Source organism: Diabrotica undecimpunctata, chromosome 3 (assembly GCF_040954645.1).
Source record: "Diabrotica undecimpunctata isolate CICGRU chromosome 3, icDiaUnde3, whole genome shotgun sequence".
Lineage (NCBI taxonomy): Eukaryota > Metazoa > Arthropoda > Insecta > Coleoptera > Chrysomelidae > Diabrotica > Diabrotica undecimpunctata.
In genome coordinates, this window is record NC_092805.1 from 91,940,506 (window position 1) to 91,960,020 (window position 19,515).

Below are 19,515 nucleotides of genomic sequence, written 5' to 3' on the forward strand. Positions count from 1 at the left end.
GGAATTAATCAGAAGTCACATTCATTTCTCAGCGCTGAAAAATGAATGTATACGGAAGACGTGTCCAATTCAACACATCAGACGGAAAACGATTGGGCACACACATGTACCCTACCTACGAGCGTACAGATACAATAAATATGGGTAAATTACCAGCTCCAGTGACGAACATGTTCGTGATCTCAAACAATGTTTAACAAACACAATCGTAATTAAACGCATAGTTTAGTAAATTACTTAATTTATTTTACCACTTTTACTGCAAGAAACTTCATCGCTACCTACTAACTTACAAATTAGTAAGTATATAAACACGTGCAACACGATCGTGGTCCGCATACCTCGGCAGGCGCTATATCAATATCTATATCATTGCGCCGCGGGCCGGATGATGGACTTATGCGGGAGACATTGTGGCCCGGGAGCCGTATGTTGGACGGGGTTGGCCTAGATCTTTACTTTGAAAGTTCCGTTGCATTTTTTTTATCTAATAATTTTCTTTTTCCGTCCTTTTCCCTATTAGTTTATCCGTCATGATTCCTCAAAAGTTGTTCTTCTTTCTTTAGTTCCCATTTCCATATACTTTTTTGAGCGCTTCGTCTCTTTCTTGTTGGACGGTTTACATTTTTTATTGTGTCTTTTTCTTTTTTTGCCTATGGTCTTTGTTGCTTTGTTTTTTATTACTTTCAATTTTATCTGTGTTTATCCGTTTTTAGATTCTTACTATCTCATAGTTCATATTGTTTGTTGTTCTTGTTTGTTTTTCTTGAGATTTTGCAGTCATGTAAAACTACACATCCTCAAGATATTCGTCTTAAACTTTTTACATCCAGTATGTTTGTAGTGGCCCTTTTGTAGATAAAGATGCGATCAATTTCATTGGCAATTGCTTCACTATGGATAATCCATATTGCTTTGTGTACATCCAGGTGTATAAACGATACTGGCAACATATATGAGTGTATCATATTGTTCGGAAAAATAGGCATACAATGTCAGAATAACAGTTAGGGAAGGCAGGAAAACTGATAGTAAAAGAAATAAGAAAAGTAAAATGTAGTAGTTTAATTAAAAACATATTAATAAATAAAAGACATTCTGGTGCAAGAGTAAAATAATTTTAAGAAGGTATATCAGTATCAAAATATTGTATAAAAATTTGTAAAAATGTTAAATCAGTAATACAAAATGTCTAATTATAACAATAAAGAGTTTGTTTAACGCCAATAGTATAAAGAATGTGGTACAATATATGTACTTACTTCAACTGTCTGATTCAGACCGTCGGAAATAATTACAATTTGTGACATAATTTACAAAATGTTTCTGATTGATGTATAAACCTACTCAGAGCTGCTTTAAATCTGACTGTAAATAATTCGAATTTTACAATGATGTCGCATATCATGTGACTCCTCAACATTACTTTCTTTAATTCTTTCTGAAACTTCTTAAAATTGGATATATGTTATTTAAAGCTTCTTTGATGTCCTCTCTTGATTTTGCGCCAGTGAACACTACTTTACCATTAACAAAAATTAAAATCACCAGCCTGGGTTTAATCATTCTGTATACTAGTCCAGGGAAGAGCTCCGGTTCGTAACTACAAAATACTTAGTTTATTGGTTCATTGTTTATTATGTATTTTTAATAAAATTACATTACTACTACTCAGAGGTAATAAAAACAAAACGATCCAATATATACCACGACTACGACACGCTCTGGTATCTGTTGTGCACTCTTATCGAAAATATGTTAGGCACGAAAGAAGATATATAATAAGTACCGTTATTCAAACGGTTGTAACGGACCAGGAGCTTGAAAAGTTGCATATAGTTTCACAAGACATAAGAGAAATTCCTCAAACTGCCAAAAATAAAGAAAAAATCTTGGATGAAAAATGAGATTTTAGATATGATGGAGGAGAGGCGAAAGTTCAAAGATCAGGACAGGACATTATACAAAATGATAGACATGAGATCAAAAAATCAATCATAATAGCTAAGGATACACGGTTAAGAGAACAATGTGCGGAATACAGCTATTGCAACATAAACACGATTCATTCAACATGTACAAAAAGGTTAAAGAAGCTGTAGGCTTATACAAGCGTAGAAGGGTTGGGCGTTTGGCAGACAACAAGACAAACCACTAGTGTGGAAGAGAGACTAGACAGTTGGAAGAAATATGTGGACGTAACTTTTGCAGATGAAATGCAAATATCATTGAAGACACGGAATGCTGAACATGCCTGATTACCATCGAAAAAGTCACGTCAGCTATTAGAAAAACTAAAAATGGTAAACTTGTAGGGCCCGACAAATTTTGTACAGAATTCCTGAAACTTATGGATGTTTGATGAAGTATTTCAATTTCTTCTTTTTTTCTTATAATATTGGTAGAGCTTATTAAAGACTTTTTAGTGTAGGCAACCAACCACTACCAAGTATATTGTTTTACTGTAGTTCTTACATTCACACTCTGTGTCCATTATATTAGTCCCCAAACTAACACCTCAGTTATTGTTGACAGGTTTGAGTGTGGGAGCTGGATTATACAGTCTACATCTAGCAATTAACATATTTTCATTTTATCTGTTGACTTCTACTATACTACTGGTCGGTTGTACTTGTGGTCAATGTTCAGTTTGCCATAGAGTTTTTGAATGACTGTCCATAATTTTAGATACAGTCATCTTAGTTGTCATATGTCAAATATCACTTTAAATATCCAAAACTTCCAGTTTTGGTGTTGAAGATACAAATTTAGGTGATCAATCTTGTACTGGCTGGATAACTCGGGAACCTGTAACTGTCTACTGCAGTGTAGTCCTTGGGCACGGAGTATTTTTCTTATCGTTTTAACTGAAACACTTACGCTGTAGCTTCCAAAAGTTACCTTTGGAGCTATGGGTGAGAAATTGGTGGGTCTCTTCTAGCTACTTTAGCAATGAAACGATCGTGGCGAGCCGTTGTTACTTTTCGGCAACTTTATCTTGAACTATTCTTAAGCGTTCCTAATTCCTGATACCTAGCATAGGTTTCTGACACAATTCTAAGAGATTTCTTGCTCCATAAGATCAATAATCTTTCACCTTTGCACATCCGTTAACCCCACATAAGGCATATTTTCGTTTCTGAACACAAAAGTTAGTGTATTTGTTTTTGTTCAATTTACAACTAAAACAAATAATCTATAACGTATCGAGCTGTGTTATATAATTGTTTTTAATTTAAAGTTTTTCAAAAGAAATAAATATTGGTTCGAAATATATGGTGATTCCATATAGGTTTGGTTGTGTGTATATCTGATTATGCCGGTCTTTCAACTAATAATAGTTTTAAAATATTATCTCTTTTATAACTACACTATTCTAAACGATCATAAAATGAAGTCTTATGTTTGCAGCATGTTAAAGACATATTCCCATAAGTGAACACAAAAAGACATTTTTGAACTGTAAATAAAATGAAGGAAAATTTGGAACCTGATCGAATATTTTAATATTTTTTTCACAAAATACTGAACTGGAGTTTATTTTTAAACGAAAACGAAAAATTTCCGAGTAATCCATCGATCGAATAACTAGAGAATAAATTTTACTCGAGAATTTTTAAAACGACAAAACTCGGCGGAATTGATAAGAAGCGTAATGCTGTATCTGCTTCTTCTTGAAGTACCGTAGCACTGTTGCTGATATTAAATTTACTCTCTGTCTGTCCATTTAAAACAAGAGTATTCAATAAAGTTTTGATTGAGAGTATATTGACGTCAATTTGGACATATAAATATATTATAACTTTTACATTACCTGCTAAATTGTCCATGCATCATATTTAAATTTTCCAGTTTAATAGGAAACCTCAGATCACAGGTAGCTACTAAATTTTGTATTTTGAAATTACAAAATTTTATCTAAAATAATATATTAAACGTTTAGTATCAAACAATTGCTACAGATGGTGTAGATCAATTTCCTGGCTCAATCGATTTTGAAGCTACAAATTATCTACAAACGCCAGTGATATGAAATGGGAAGAAGTAAGGACAGAACTGGAATTGGAAGCAAAGTTACGAGATACATTTTATCAACGGTTGATTGGTTGGAAAGTTTAGAAATATTGTAAAACTTGTATGAGTACAATACTTAATTTATTAATTATTCGTTAAATGAGAAGTAGAATCATGTTACCACTTACATTGTATCCTAATTTTTGTATGATTCTGGCAAATTTCTTTGATGCTAACAATCCATCATACTCATTTCTGGCTCCTGTACATACAATTTTACCTGATCTGAAAATAAGGGCAGTAGTTCTTGGTTCTCTTAATCGCATAATGACTCCATGAAACCTCGAAGGATTAAATTCAGAATTTCTCGTTCTAGCATTGATTGTTTCCAAATCAAGATTTACTTGAAGGTCTACAGTAGATAGACAATTCCTGTAAAACAATTAAAATTAGTAAACAATTTTTTTATAATTTTTATCATTAGATGTCTGTATTTTTATACGTGATATATACACTTAAGAGTACAAGTTTCGCAACACCAAAAAATTATGCTCATTTTCATAATTGATTTTCTCGTGAACGGATTAACGGATTCCGATATTTTTTTATTATTTTAGATTTTTTCTTTGGTATTTACACTGTTGGGCAAACTTATCTTCTAAACTTATACTGGATGGAAGAAAGACAATGTTTTTCTTACGTTTTTATGTTTGTTTTTTATGTTTTTCTTAGACACCCTGTAGGGAAGACAAGGTAAAAGGGTGGGTATACATCGAAATCATGTTGTGGTCTTATGTTTTGTAAACATTTTGATTTTTTTTAACCCTATATTGCATGAATTTTAAATATGCGAACTAAAAATCTTTTTTTCATTGTATATGGCTTTAATTATGAACATAAATGTTCCCTAATTTAATTTTTGAGTCGGCCCCCCTTTTTTTGGAAAATACGGAATGTGTACTGTAAGCAACAATATGCAATTAAACTACATTTAGTGCAATTAAAATTTATTATGTGAAAACTTTATTCGGTATGAAAATTCTTAAAACGATTAGAAGTTGTAGTAAAACAAAGAAATATTTTACACTTTTGGCATTGAACTTTGGGAGTTCCTTTACAATTAGGTAATTTGCATCTTCCTTTCTTTTCAAAATATATAGACCAATGACCCATTCCATCTTTTCTAACCTCTGCGCAGGGAATGGGTGCTGTTGCATGGTATTTCCTTTTCTTTTTCTCATATGCTGTAGATACATTTGAACTAGATGTACGCCCTCTTTTAGAACCATTTACTTTATTTTTCATACACAGAGTTTGTGCAATTTCTGCCTTAAATTCCAATAGGGGTGATTGTTCCTTTTTTGGTATTTTTAAAGCAGTACTTTCTATATAAAAACCATGCTTGAACAACCATAATGTCAATAAAGTGATAAAAGAATTTGTGGTACCACTTTTTGGGCCTGATTGATATTCTGTATAGAGCAATAAGCGAGTCGAGCAAATCAACGACTCCCATACTCTTATTGTATAAGAGGATAGATGATGGACAATCAATTATAACGCCTTTATTGTCATACCACTTCACAACAGTCAGGGGAGTAACAATTGTACCATTGTACCATTGTTTTTTCATGTCTTTGTCCGACATCAAATCACAACCAGCGAGTCTATTTTGCCTTACAGTCCCTACACATTGTATACCATTTTTTGCTAATTCTAATTGCAAGTTAATACTATTGAACCAATTGTCAAAGTATAATTTGTGATTCTGGTGTTTTGGGATAATCTCTGATAACCTGAGGACTACATTGCCAGCTGAACCAATATCGGTTAGAGTATGAGGTTCTTTTCCAGTATATATTTCGAATTTATACATCAAAACAGAAGTATCAGATAAAACAAAAATTTTGTACCCCTACTTTTTCGGTTTTTTTGGGTTATACTGTTTTAGACTACTTCTTCCTTTGAAAGGAACAATTTGTTCATCTATTGACAAAAACTCTTCATGGGGAATTGTAGAATATACTTCATTCGCTATAGGTCTTATTTTGTATAATTTGTCATAATTTGGAGACTCTTTAGATGGTTGTTTAGTATTGTCGCTCATATGTAATTTTTTTTTAAAGCATCAAATCGATTCACAGACATTACATCGGCTACTTGGGTAATCCTCGTTTTAGGATTCCAAAACATTCATTGTCTTGGTAGTTTATATATAGACATGTAGCATGACATACCAATAAATTGTTCAATTTCTTTTTTTGTTACACCAAGTGGCTTATATGGACTTTGTTGAACACTACATAAATTTGACTTCTCTATTAAAGTTCTAATCAACTCGTTATCAATCAATTTAATAAAGTATTCTATTGGTTGTTTTATTTAGTGTGCCATATGTATATTACCTTTCCACTTGGGAATAGGTAATGCAATTTTTGTTTTGCAAACCTTCCATTGGTAGGCTACTTTTATTTTTTTGGCTTTAGGTTTGGAAGAATCATCCACCTCATCATCAGATGTCTCATCAGAGACAATATCATCATCCTCGTGAGTATTTTCTTCCTAAAAATGGCGATGTTAGAAATATCACTCATGAGATGAGTCTAAAATATTTACTTACAGATGCATCAATATTGTCAGAAGGTAAATAACAGGAATCATCAATATCAGCGTCATTATCCTCTAATTCGCTGTCATCAGAATCATCTGGCACTGGTCTTAAAACAACATTTGCATTTCTGCTACTTCGATTTCCATAGAATCGATTTACACTAACTTCAGATAGTTCCATGACTCAATTGCATAAAATTGCCTCAAAGCAACACCTGTTTACAACTTGATTTGTGATTCTTATTTTATATTTACAATTATAAAATTACTAGGAATTACTTCCCTCACATAAGCTTATTACATAGAGTAACCAATTTTACGTTCAAAAGTAGTGTACAACAAGAAAACAAGTTGAAAGATCTTCTACCTTTCGCTTATAACACACGATTGGCAACGCCCGAGAACTTTAGGGGCGAAAACTTGACTTGACGTAATGACGTAGGAGTTTGCCCGATTACTTAGATAGAATGTGTCTTTCAGTACGAAATATGCAGTTTTAATTTACTTAATAAATTAAAGGTTAGTTTTGTAACGGAAATTAATTCCGGTGTTGCCTTAAAGCTACGGTATGCAATATAGGGTTAACTCCCACATACTCTCTATGGGGTTTATGTCAGGTGAGTTTCCCGACCAGCGCATAACTGCAATATTTTCTTTGGACAGAAATGCAGTTATACTTCTAGCTTTGTGGCACGGTACAGAATCATGCATAAAAATGTAATTTTTTTGATCAGTGAACCATTCTTTGAGCTGGGGAAGTAGCCGAGTTTCAAGTATTTGCTTATACTGGTCCTGCGTCATTGTCCCTTTCACGATGTATAAGCATCCCATACCCTTGGCCGAGATTACAGACCACACCATGACACTAAAAAAGGTTGATTAACTCTCTTCACAATGCAATCTGGATGTAACTGCTCCCCAGGACGTCGTCGGACGACGCACTTTTGTTCACTAAAATCTGGAATATTGATTCGCCGGAGAAGTATACCTATAGCCCAGTCTGGTTATACAAAAATCATCGATTTCACGGCAAAATGTTTCGCAGATATCTGAAGCTTTTAAGACATAGGTGGGGGTTACTAGATGACGAATAGATAAAAAGATACTCCTATTTTTACCTTGAGTTTTTTTTAAACAATAATTTATGGTCAGAATTTGATTTTTTATCTATAAGTTTTTTCCCTTATAATTTAAATAAACAATATTTATACCATTTTTTTATATCAAGAATATCTTTATTTTCCCGTTTTTTCAATTAAAATTGATAAATAATTTACGGCGATATTTGCAAAAAAGCAGTTTTTTTGCACTAATTTATAAATTTAATTAATTTTTTTATTAACATAATAAAATGTTATTCATACATTTAAACATTGAGGAATTACCGTCCTTTAAATTTGTGCGAAATTTCACCCTGATCAGTCAAATAGTTTAAAAGTTATTCAATTTCCACAAGGAAACTAAGTTCCTGTGTTTGGCTGTATACCATATATTAAAAATTTTGAATAAAATCCTTTGTATAAAAAGGTATATAAAAACCCAGTTGGGCTATGTTAAATTGGCAAAACGTTTTCGGAATAAGTATTCCATCATCAGTACCAAGTTAATACATGGATGTAGCCACTAAATATGGGGTTACAAACCCTTTAAAAATTGCTAATTGAAATTTAGTTTACATAATGTCTGTTTTACAATTTAGATGGTAAAGTTACCGTTGGATTGGTAACATGGCGACATATGACTCTGCAATAAGTTGCAAGTCCTGAGACGGTATGTCTACGAGGACTTCAAGGAGGAGTTGCTTTATTGAAGTCCTCGTAGACATACCGTCTCAGGACTTGCAACTTATTGCAGAGTCATATGTCGCCATGTTACCAATCCAACGGTAACTTTACCATCTAAATTGTAAAACAGACATTATGTAAACTAAATTTCAATTAGCAATTTTTAAAGGGTTTTGTAACCCCATATTTAGTGGCTACATCCATGTATTAACTTGGTACTGATGATGGAATACTTATTCCGAAAACGTTTTGCCAATTTAACATAGCCCAACTGGGTTTTTTATATACCTTTTTATACAAAGGATTTTATTCAAAATTTTTATTCAATTTGTTTATCCCTGGGACGAATTATTTAAACCATTGAGCTTGCCCTATGAATGATGCTAGACATATTTAACAAATTTCATAGGATTCTTTAAGACTTATTCTATCTCAGAAGTTAAATGAATATTGAGTTTTCATCGAAATTATTTACAAAATAAACGTTTGAAAAAGGGGTATGTTTTTTACTTATAAACAATTGTAATAGCTTCTATATTTTTCAAGCTACAGACTTGTACGTACAACCATTAGATAGCTGGTAAAAGAACTCACATTTAATAAAAAAAATAAACCTTCTATGAACAATAGGAACGAAGTTAGCGATAATTTTTTTGTTAATTATATCTCCATTGTTTATAAACATTAAGAGGTAAAATTTGTACAAATTTTGAATGGAAATCTAAACTTTATATCGAATTTTATAGCTATAAAATTCATCTAATTTTCTAAACTTAAAACCTTTCGAAACGAAGTTACTTTCGAAAGATCGACATAGGAAAGTGGAGGGGAAACTGTTTTAGCTCCTCGCTGCAAAATTTAATATTATGGTTACGGATTTATCATTCAAAAGCTTCAACAGTTCTGTAGGAATTTCATCAGGTACATTTGCTTTTCCATTTTTAGCGTTTCTTATTGCGTATTCTACTTCTTCTTTCAATATGTCTGGCCCAGTTGCATTGATTATCTGAGTTAAGTTGTTTCTATCGTCTTCAAATAATTCATTCAGGTATTCTGTCCATCTTTTTATTTTATTCTCTAGATCTACAATAAGATTTCCATCTTTGTCTTTAAGTTTACCTATTTGGCATTTCTTTATGCTTCCTGTTATCTCTTTTACTTTTTTGTGCATATTGAACGCACCGTACTTTTTCTCATAGGTTTCCATTTCTTCACATTGTTCTTTAATCCACTCCTCTTTGGCTTCTTTTATTCTCTTTTTTATGTGTTTATTTATTTCTTTGTATTTGTCTGGGTAATTCTTCATCTTTCTTCTTTGTTCCATCAAGTCTAGTATATCTTGTGTCATCCACCCCTTATTCTTTGTTGTTGTTTTTGTAAGATGTTTCGTTCCTGCTGTTTGTATAGCTGTATTTATGTACTTTAATTTTGGTTAACGTTGTTTGTATCGTTAATTTGTTGCTGCACTGAACGGAGGTTTTCATTTATTTCTTCTCCTGTTTCTTGTCGTATATTTTTGTTTCTAAGTTTATTTAAATCTAGTGCCTTTCTGTGTGGTCTTCTAATCTTTTTTGGTCTCGCGTCTATCACAGTAACTACCGGGTTATGATCTGAGCCTATATCAGCTCCTGGGTACGTCTTAGTACATTTAACAGCATTATGATACCTCCTTGCTATCATAATGTAGTCTATTTGATTTCTCACTATTTTTTCTTTGGTATGTTGTGGAGATGTCCATGTATATAACCGTCGAGGAGGTAATTTGAAAAAGGTATTTGTTATTACGAAGTCTTCACTTTGGCAAAATTGAATCAATCGATCTCCTCTGTCATTTCTGTTTCCAAGCCCATATTTTCCTACTTGTTCTCCTACCTTACCTTGACCCACCTTGGCATTAAGATCGCCCATTAATATGTTAATGTATGGAAAGACTGACTTAATAAGTGAAGACAAACAACCTGCAACAAAAGGTTCAGACCTGACAGTGAAGTCGAATAAATGAACCAAATTTTAACTTTTAACCAATGTATGTAAAGAAAATAAAAAAAGTAAAGTTCAATAAACATTGCAAAATTTAATAAGGCAAGTGATGAAAAAATCGACTTATTTTATCAAAGCAGTAAGGCAGATTAGATTAATATTGTATATCATATTTGTAAGAAAAATAGAATAAAAATCAATATTGTTAATTATAAAAATACAAACAATTATAATTAATATAAGGAATATACCTAATAATATAATGTGTAAAAAATTACCTGAAATTTAATTTATAAAATATATAAGTATTATTGCATCATTGATATAAAATGAAAAAACATGTGTTGATTTTCCGGGATTTTCCGAGATTTATGGGGGTTAAAATTATGTCATCATTATTAATACTGCGGCAGACTATACGAGCAAATTAAAAAAAGTAAGTATTTAGGGTGAATTTCAAATAGACTCAATTTTTCCGAGTTTTCCCATATTTTCCGGCCAGTGAAAACTGAGTAGTTATTCATAGTTCGACGAGCTACCCCAGAATAAAAAAAGAGGCTTGCAGCTGCAAAGGAAGCCGAGATAATGTAAATTTTTCCTACGGTTTGCAATTTGAAGTTCCGATGCCGAAAAAAAAAACGGAGCTGAAACAGATATCCTCTCCACTTTTCTATGTCGATCTTTCGAAAGTACCGTCGTTTCGAAAAATTAGATAAATTTTATAGCTATAAGTTTCAATATAAAGTTTAGATTTTCATTCAAAATTTGTGCAAATTTTACTTCTTAATGTTTATAAACAATGGAGATATGATTTTTTTAAAAATAGTCACTAACTTCGTTCCTATTGGTCATAGAAGGTTTTTTATTTTTTATTGTGAGCTTTTTTACCAGCTATCCAATGGTTGTACGTACAAGTCTGTAGCTTGAAAAATATAGAAGTTATTACAATTGTTTATAAGTAAAAAACATACCCCTTTTTCAAACGTTTATTTTGTAAATAATTTCGATGAAAACTCAATATGCATTTAACTTCTGAGATAGTCTAAGTCTTAAAGAATCCTATGAAATTTGCTGAATGTGTCTAGCATCATGCATAGGGCAAGCTCAATCGTTTAAATAATTAGCCTCAGGGATAAACAAATTAAATAACTTATAAAATATTTGACTGATCGGGGGGAAATTTCGCACAAATCTAAAAGATGGTAATTCCTTGATGTTTAAATGTATTAATACCCTTTTATTTTGTTAATAAAAAAATTAATAAAATTTATAAATTAGTGCAAAAAAACTGCTTTTTTGCAAATATCTCTGTAAATTATTTATCAATTTTAATTAAAAAAACGGGAAAATAAAGATATTCTTGACATAAAAAAATGACATAAATATTGTTTATTTAAAATATAAGGGAAAAAATTTATAGACAAAAAATCAAATTGTGACCATAAATTGTTGCTTAGAAAAAACACAAGGTAAAACTAGGAGTATCTTTTCATCTATTCATCATCTAGTATCCCCCACCTATGTCTTAAAAGGTTCAGATATCTGCGAAACATTTTTCCACCTTTTTTTTAACCAGACTGGGCTACTAAAAAAGTGAAAATATTCGCTGTTCACGAACTCCATTCGTTAAAAAAAGTTGTACTTACTCCACTCCAGTCTTCAACGGTCATACTTCGGTGCTGCTTGGCCCATTGGAGTCTCTTTCTCTTCATGGCTTCGGTGACCGTGGTTTCATCAGACCGTTCTTTTGGAAACATTAATTTATTCGGTATTTATAATCGTAGTCAAATGTGCCACACTCTTTTTACGATTTTTGAGACAAATGTCCCGGATTTTACGGTCAGTATGAGGAGTAGTGATCCTTTTCCTGCCACATTTTCCAACACGATCCGGTTCCACTGCCTCGTTTGAATCAATTTTTATTTTAATTCGATCTACTTCAGACTTCGAAACTCCTGCAGTAGTTGCCATTACTCTTTGGGAAAGTGTAGAGTGCAGTAACATCGTTTTTATTTCTTTAATTTTCACTGGAGACAAGTCTGCATTCATTATGTATAAATCTACGTGTTTGTGACGCAGTCGGGATAAGTGAAAGTAAGCTAAAAACTGTAATGAAGACTGTCAGAGATTCTCAAGAAGATCTTACTATGACTGAGTATCACGAAGACAAGAAAACAACTCGCAAACATTCTAGGAGCATTGACTTACCCGATGGAAAAAAATTTGAAATTCACAATATTTTGTATCGAATGCGTGAAAACAATCAACATGTCAGTTTAGATACTTTACTGGCCAAAATAAGAGAAAGACAAGTTTCTAAAATTAAGAGGACTAGCCTTTGGAAAGTGTTGAGAGATTTAGGATTTAAATTCAAAAAAGAAAATAGTAGGTTACTTTTATGCGAAAGGAGTAGTGTGATTCACAAAATAATTAAATTTTTGAGAGAATATACTAGACTTAAATCTGAAAATGCAGTATTCGTATACGTAGATGAGACATGGATATTTGCAAAGGGTGAAATAAAAAGAATTTGGCAAGACGACAGCATAAAATCAATACAACACAGATAGCTAAGGCAAAATACACATCATTCTTCATGCAGGAGGGAAAGAAGGCTTTATAGAAAACGCAGATTTCATTTTTCCAAAACTGCTAATTACCATGAAAACATGAATACAGATAATATGTTTGTTAAATGGCTTGAGGAGAAACTGTTACCTAGTCTGAATGAATCACCAGTTATAGTTTTAGATATTGCATCTTACCCTTCGCAGATTTTGGAGAAACAACCACAACAGTCGTGGAACGTACCAAGCATAAAAAATTGATTAGTTAAAAATAATATCAATTTTCCATAATACGCCTTCAAATCAGAGTTACTGGAAATTTCGAAACGTAATAAAAAACCAACAGTTTATATAGTTGACCAAATTGTATTAAGTTGTGGACATCAAGTACTACGGTTACCGCATTATCACTGCCAGTTTAATCCCGTCGATCACATCTGGGGTATATGTAAAACGTATTATGATAATCACGTTGGATGCAGTGGATACAGTGACGATGCAGTTAGGGAAATGTGGCAAGAAGCTCTTAAAACTGCAACTCCAACATTCGTAGAGACTAAATCTCACGAACGACTACCAGGATCAGGCGCGAGAAGTACCACGACGGCCAACTTCTTTGCAAAATCGGTTCTTTACGGCTAGAGCAATCCAAAACTGTTTTCAATATGCTCACGGGTGGACATTAAGCACTTCTACGGTAAGAAGAAGGATAAGGAAATTTGGCATAAGGGCTCGCTGCCAAGCAACAGGAACTTTGTTACTAGCAACTCATCGACTTCGGTTTACAGAGACTACTAGAGACCATGAGCATTGTATGACAGAAGATAGGAAAAATTTTTTGTTTAGTGATGAGTCAGGATGGTTCTTTATGGCTCAGACGGTCGCATCAAAACATATAGAAGACGTGGGAACGATATGCTGCTTCTGTCATTTCATGAAATACAACGCGCGGCCGCACGTAGCCATAATGGTCACGCAATACCTGGAAACCGTTGGTGGGCCAAAAATGAATTTGCCGGCTCAAAGCCAGCTTCGGTTGGCGCTCATGAAAGAATGAAACTTTTCCTCACGATAATATCCAGAATTGATCAAATTCAATTCTAATCGAATGAGGAGTGTAATTCAAAATAGAGATGGTAATACATAATATTAAAAATCACTTTATTGTGTATATAATGTATATATATATATATATATATATATATATATATATATATATATATATATATATTCAGACAACGGAATGAATAATTAAACAATGTAATGTTATAAATGATAGGCCCATACAATTTACAGTGATATATAGTTTCTCAATGGATGATCAAAAACTCAATAAAGAAAGGCATGACGTAAATACAAGCAAATAAAGGGTCTACAATAGAATTTTTACGTGTTCTTTTCTACATCATGTATGATTCTCATATGATTCTCGTATGAGCAGGGGTGCAGCAAGGGTGTAGCCCTTGCCCTAATAGAACATACTATGCATTTGATCGACGATTCGATCTACGCCACCGAGAGAATTCTACTGGGTTCTGTAAGCGTTTTGAAGAGTGTGACGAAATATGTTTATATATATATATATATATATATATATATATATATATATATATATATATATATATATATATATATATATAAATAAGTATTATAAATTAATCGGGTTTTAGTGATAGAAGATTTTATATAAATTTAAAAAAAACTATTAGGCCATCTTATCCCTTGTGGTGCTGTGTGTTGTCAATCTTACTAGTACATATATCTACTTATGTTTTTATGCTTGTTTTGTTGAAATGTATTATTATTGAATAAAAAAAAGAAAATACGAAAATCATAATTTCTTTATTTTATAATATACTTTTTAACTAAATCTTTATATGGTAATACTTACTGTAACATTATGTTTGTGTGTGGTTCCCCTACTGCTGAACCAGGCATTGCTACTGTCATAAGGGATAAATTTGGTTTTATAATAGGAACCTAAAAATATATATAAATATAATTACCTATTAATGAGAATATAGACCAAAATAATGCATGTCTTGGAATAAACTTCCTTTCTTTAGCATTATTAGTCACTCCCACAAAAGAAATTCATTAGAAAAGTAAATAAGTACATACTACATAATCAACTTATGCAATTGATTGTCTAATTTCAATTTCTAGGTAAATAAAATAGTCTAAAGCATATTTACACCAATTTAGGTACTTTTGTAACATAGGAGAGGTTAAGTAATTAGAAGAGTTTTTTGTCAGCGCAAGGTAATAAAATTCATAAATAACGTTCTTTAAAGTCAGATCTCATTTGAATGTCTGAAGCACTATTTAAGAGAATGAATGTAATTGAACTAATTCTAATAAAGTGATTATTCAACCAACAAAACAGTTGTGGAATGTAGATATAGGAACATTTACAAGAACAAAATTAATAGAAGAAATAACATACTTGTTTATATTAACAATGAATATAGACTCATAATGAAGCACACTTCACTGTCATTTTTTTAGTCACAGCTGAAGTGGAATTAAGTTTAACAAGATTTAGTTCCTTACTATACCTCTAGGGAGTGCTCACGTGAACGCTATTACTACTTCTAAAATATGAAAGAGTGGAAAAACAAATGCAACTTCAAGTATTTTCTTATGTAGATGCCACAAGGTCATGTGCATATAATGCTTAGCATTAAATTTTAGCATATTATAAAATTAGAGATCAAATCCTACTCATACTCATCAATATTGTGATTCAAATTTTGAATTTAAATGTGTACAAATCTACAACTAATATAATTAAAACACTCTTATACAATATAAAAAGAAATTAAGCAAAATTCAACCACTGGGAGAGAAAGTCCAAAGAAATTCTAAGGTGATTCGATCAAAAAATAATTCCTGATCTCGTTAGTACACTAGAATTGCTCTTTAGCACATACACCAAAGATTTTTTTTACAATTTGAAAATTCGAAATTATAAAGTATAATTTCAGATTGTAAAATATAAAAAATTAATTAGTAAGTCTCAAAAATGCCTTTTTGGAGCTCAACAAAGGATGATGAGGAAAGAGGCAAAAATGCCTACTGGGACATGGACCATAGCATATCCCAAGAAAACCACATCGGCAACACCTGAAGATAAAAAATCGACAACACCTGAAGATAAAAAGAGATTTCGGGAGAATATTATCTCCCATCTCAACGAGCAGACTATGTCATAAAGCAATGTGACAAAAGTATTCAGAATGGCAGTAGCACACATACACCACTAGATCGGGCTCAAGCATATCTGATCGTTAACAAACGAGAACAAGCAGTTGATGAGGCTCCTATCGGAGGTCAGAATGAACTTCTGCTGTTCCATAAAACATCGTTTAGCGAAGGGACCCGTAGGTGAACTGTATACGAGTATACTAAAGTGGGGGGGGGAGAGAGGGGAGGTGAGGGAGGGCCTGTGGGATGGAGCAAACTTGTTTGTTATAAAATATAGTTAAAATATATAGTTGATCCAAAAATATAGTTGATCCCAATAATATTCCAAAGTGCCCCATGACACATCTGTTTTAACATAACAGGGAATGGGCTTATCAAGGAAACTCATCATAATCCTTGTAAAACAAACCGGGAAGCATATGAAGCAGACCTGGAATATTGTTTAGGTATGATTAAAGGGACATGAACATTTTCAAGAGGTTGTAAGTGTTTAAAGATAACTGTTCGGAGATAGTAAGGAATTTCAACAGGAAAGTACCCTGGTGGAATGACACTCTTGCAAATCTTGCAATGGACAGAAGTGAGACGAAAATTTAATTTCTCCAAAAGATCAGATGAGTGGGATCTATTTTTAATTCAAAGATATAAAATTTTATTTACATGTAATAAAAAAAATACTTTTAATATTAAAATTTTCATACCTCTTTAAGTTTTAAAATTAAAAATTTATTAAAAAATAAAGATTTTATTTGAAAAAAAAAACAGTTTGCAAATCAATGGCATCGAAATTTTATTAAGCGTGGATGCACAAGCTCAATAACTCCATTCATACTCCTTTCCCAGTTCCCTCCAACTCTATCTTTATATGACCAAATGCCCCTTTATGACCCTTTATGCGACCAAATTGCCCATTTGAAATGTCCTTCTATAAGCATCTATATTCGTTAATATTAATGTAGTACACAAATGTTTCATGTTTGGACATAAAAATGATAAATCTATACCAAAATCAAGTGCATTTTTAATTCCTACCTTTTGAATTTGGATGTGGATACAAAGTGTGAAGATATAATTTCAGCATTAGATACAAATTAGAGTAGAACTTCAAAGTAGAACAATAGCAGTGTCCTATAATAAATAGTGTCCTAATAATTGATACAGTAATACCTCTGATGGTATATGATTAAACCATCATTTGTAATTGTGCTTTTAATGTATGTTGGAGGTTTTATGAGTGTAATTTTTTAATGATGATTGATGGTCTGTATAATTTTATTTTAACAGATAATTGTGACTGGAATCATAGAATCTATGATTATAGATTGTCTAGATATATGACATAGATAGTCAATACTGAAATATTATATATCACATAATTATAAATATTGTCATAAATTATGGTGTTTTAAGCAACTCAAGTACTAAATTTATAATTTTATTAAAAATTTGCCACCATGAGAACATTAAGCAAATCTAAAGCATTGTTTTTAAATATAGCTAAGCAATTCACAATTTGCAAAGTATGTCAATTGGTGAATTTAGAATGTTAGAATGTAATAAAGTTAAAAATTAAGTAAGTTTGGTGTAAAATATTTTTCCAATCTGTTTGAAAATATTTGTTTACCTTGTGGGGGATAAAATAACATGCTTAGCTATACTCCTAATCTTTATAAGTACATGTTTTATATTTTAAATACACACAATAAAGATTAAATTATATATTACATGATATATTTATCATATTGTAGAGTATCCTGCCATAATCCCAAAGCAGCACTAGCAGTATAAAGGGAGACTATTATTATTATATATTTATTACAAATTTTATAACTGAAAGATGATATGCTAAAAAAAGAACATAGTTCTTTTAACATAATATATGTTAAGCTAAGAATAGGCAATGATATTGCCTATTCTTAGCTTAACACTGTTCTAATTGTTAAAAATATTTAAATCAGTGCTTTCTGTATCTCTGAAAAACTGAATTTAATGTATAATTAACAAAAATAAGCACTGACTTAGTAAGGTAAAATTAAATAAAATTCATTTCCATGACTACATTGTTCTTCTCTTCTTGTTTAATTAGCTTAACTTAACTTTTGAACTGTCACTTAGTAGTTTAAGGCGTGTTCACATATATTCTTCTTGCTACATACTCCCCCTTTGGATCGCAAAACCGGCCAATGTGAAACAACACAGATTATATATGTATTTCTAATTGGCACACTATTCAGTTAAAAACTCATTCTCACTATTTTGCAACTATAGTTGTTTACATTTATATGTATAAAAGTACTATTACTATAAGTTAATAATTACTGTGGTGATAGAACAAGAGGTTTTGGAAGAGGTCAATCATGTACAGCTCATCATATGATCATCTTATATTCACTAATAAACAATTTAAAAAAATATAAATGATGGAGAAATATAGTTTATACAAACTTTAGAAATGCCTACACTCCATAAGAAGAAAAAGCAGACTTATAGTCCCAGTGCCTGTAAAAACAAATAGGAATTGGAGAGAAGACATATTGAAGTAAAGAAAATAGTCCATAAGTTCTAAGCAACCTATAATGTGAGGTGATAAATATGAGATATTAAGATTAATTTTAATAGGTAAAATACAAGAAAGAAGTGGCTCAGATAGAACACAACATGTGTAACTGGTATGACTGTTAGATATAAGACTTTGGTGCACAATTTAAAATGTAGGTGAAATTTTTACACTTGCTAGAAGGGACAATCATGAATAAATGTCAGATGAACATCTACACACTTGAATCATAATAAATATGGCACTTTAAGAGATGAAAAATTGTATGCAACAGGACTGTTAATGTGCAAGATTATTGGTTTTCAATCTTTATTACAAAATCATAAATGTAAATAATGTATGTCATATATGACTGTTTAAAAATATTAAATTTTTATGGTGCAATCTTAAGAATTTTGGTGCAAATGTCAACATACAATCTATTTTACAAACAATAAATCAAAATTAGAATGCAGTACTTACTTGTGAGGTTGTTGTAGGATTTGTAGAAGTAGATGGTGTATTCCAGTCAGGAACTGGAACAGCTGGAGTAAACCTAGAAGGATTGCTCAGCATAGCTTTTAGATGCATATCTGTTTGTTGTTTTCCTTCCATATTTGTAGTTTTAACAGTCTACATAAAAATACATCCGCTCGGTTGTAATCATTTAACCATTTTTATAGTAGGTTAAGTCACGATTTACTCATTTTTAACTTTTTAAAAATCAGCCAAAGAAAACAATAACAGCATGGTTTAATAAATGTCACCAACCAAATCACTAATCACTATCAAAAGGGGGCCGATCAAATGTCAAAAT

General features: G+C 31.7%; 1 protein-coding gene across 1 annotated transcript; it reads right to left on the minus strand.

Annotated features, from left to right (window-relative positions):
• Positions 1 to 1,045: 1,045 nt before the first annotated feature.
• On the minus strand, positions 1,046 to 19,506 carry LOC140437054 (uncharacterized). Its single transcript, XM_072526294.1, has 5 exons — positions 19,182 to 19,506; positions 14,847 to 14,935; positions 4,203 to 4,446; positions 3,815 to 3,918; positions 1,046 to 1,603 (listed from the first exon to the last, which is right to left on the minus strand). The coding sequence occupies exons 1-5, from the start codon at positions 19,311 to 19,313 to the stop codon at positions 1,432 to 1,434; spliced, it is 741 nt and encodes a 246-aa protein (XP_072382395.1). The 5' UTR covers positions 19,314 to 19,506; the 3' UTR covers positions 1,046 to 1,431.
• Between the last annotated feature and the right edge of the window lie 9 nt (positions 19,507 to 19,515).

Coding starts and splice junctions, on each gene's coding strand:
- LOC140437054 (XM_072526294.1), bottom strand. CDS start 19,313: ATGGAAGGAAAACAACAAACAGATATGCATCTAAAAGCTATGCTGAGC. Junction 4,447..14,846: donor CACACAAACATAATGTTACA/GTAAGTATTACC, acceptor ATTGTTTTACAG/GAATTGTCTATCTACTGTAG. Junction 3,919..4,202: donor TACAAAAATTAGGATACAAT/GTAAGTGGTAAC, acceptor ATATTATTTTAG/ATAAAATTTTGTAATTTCAA.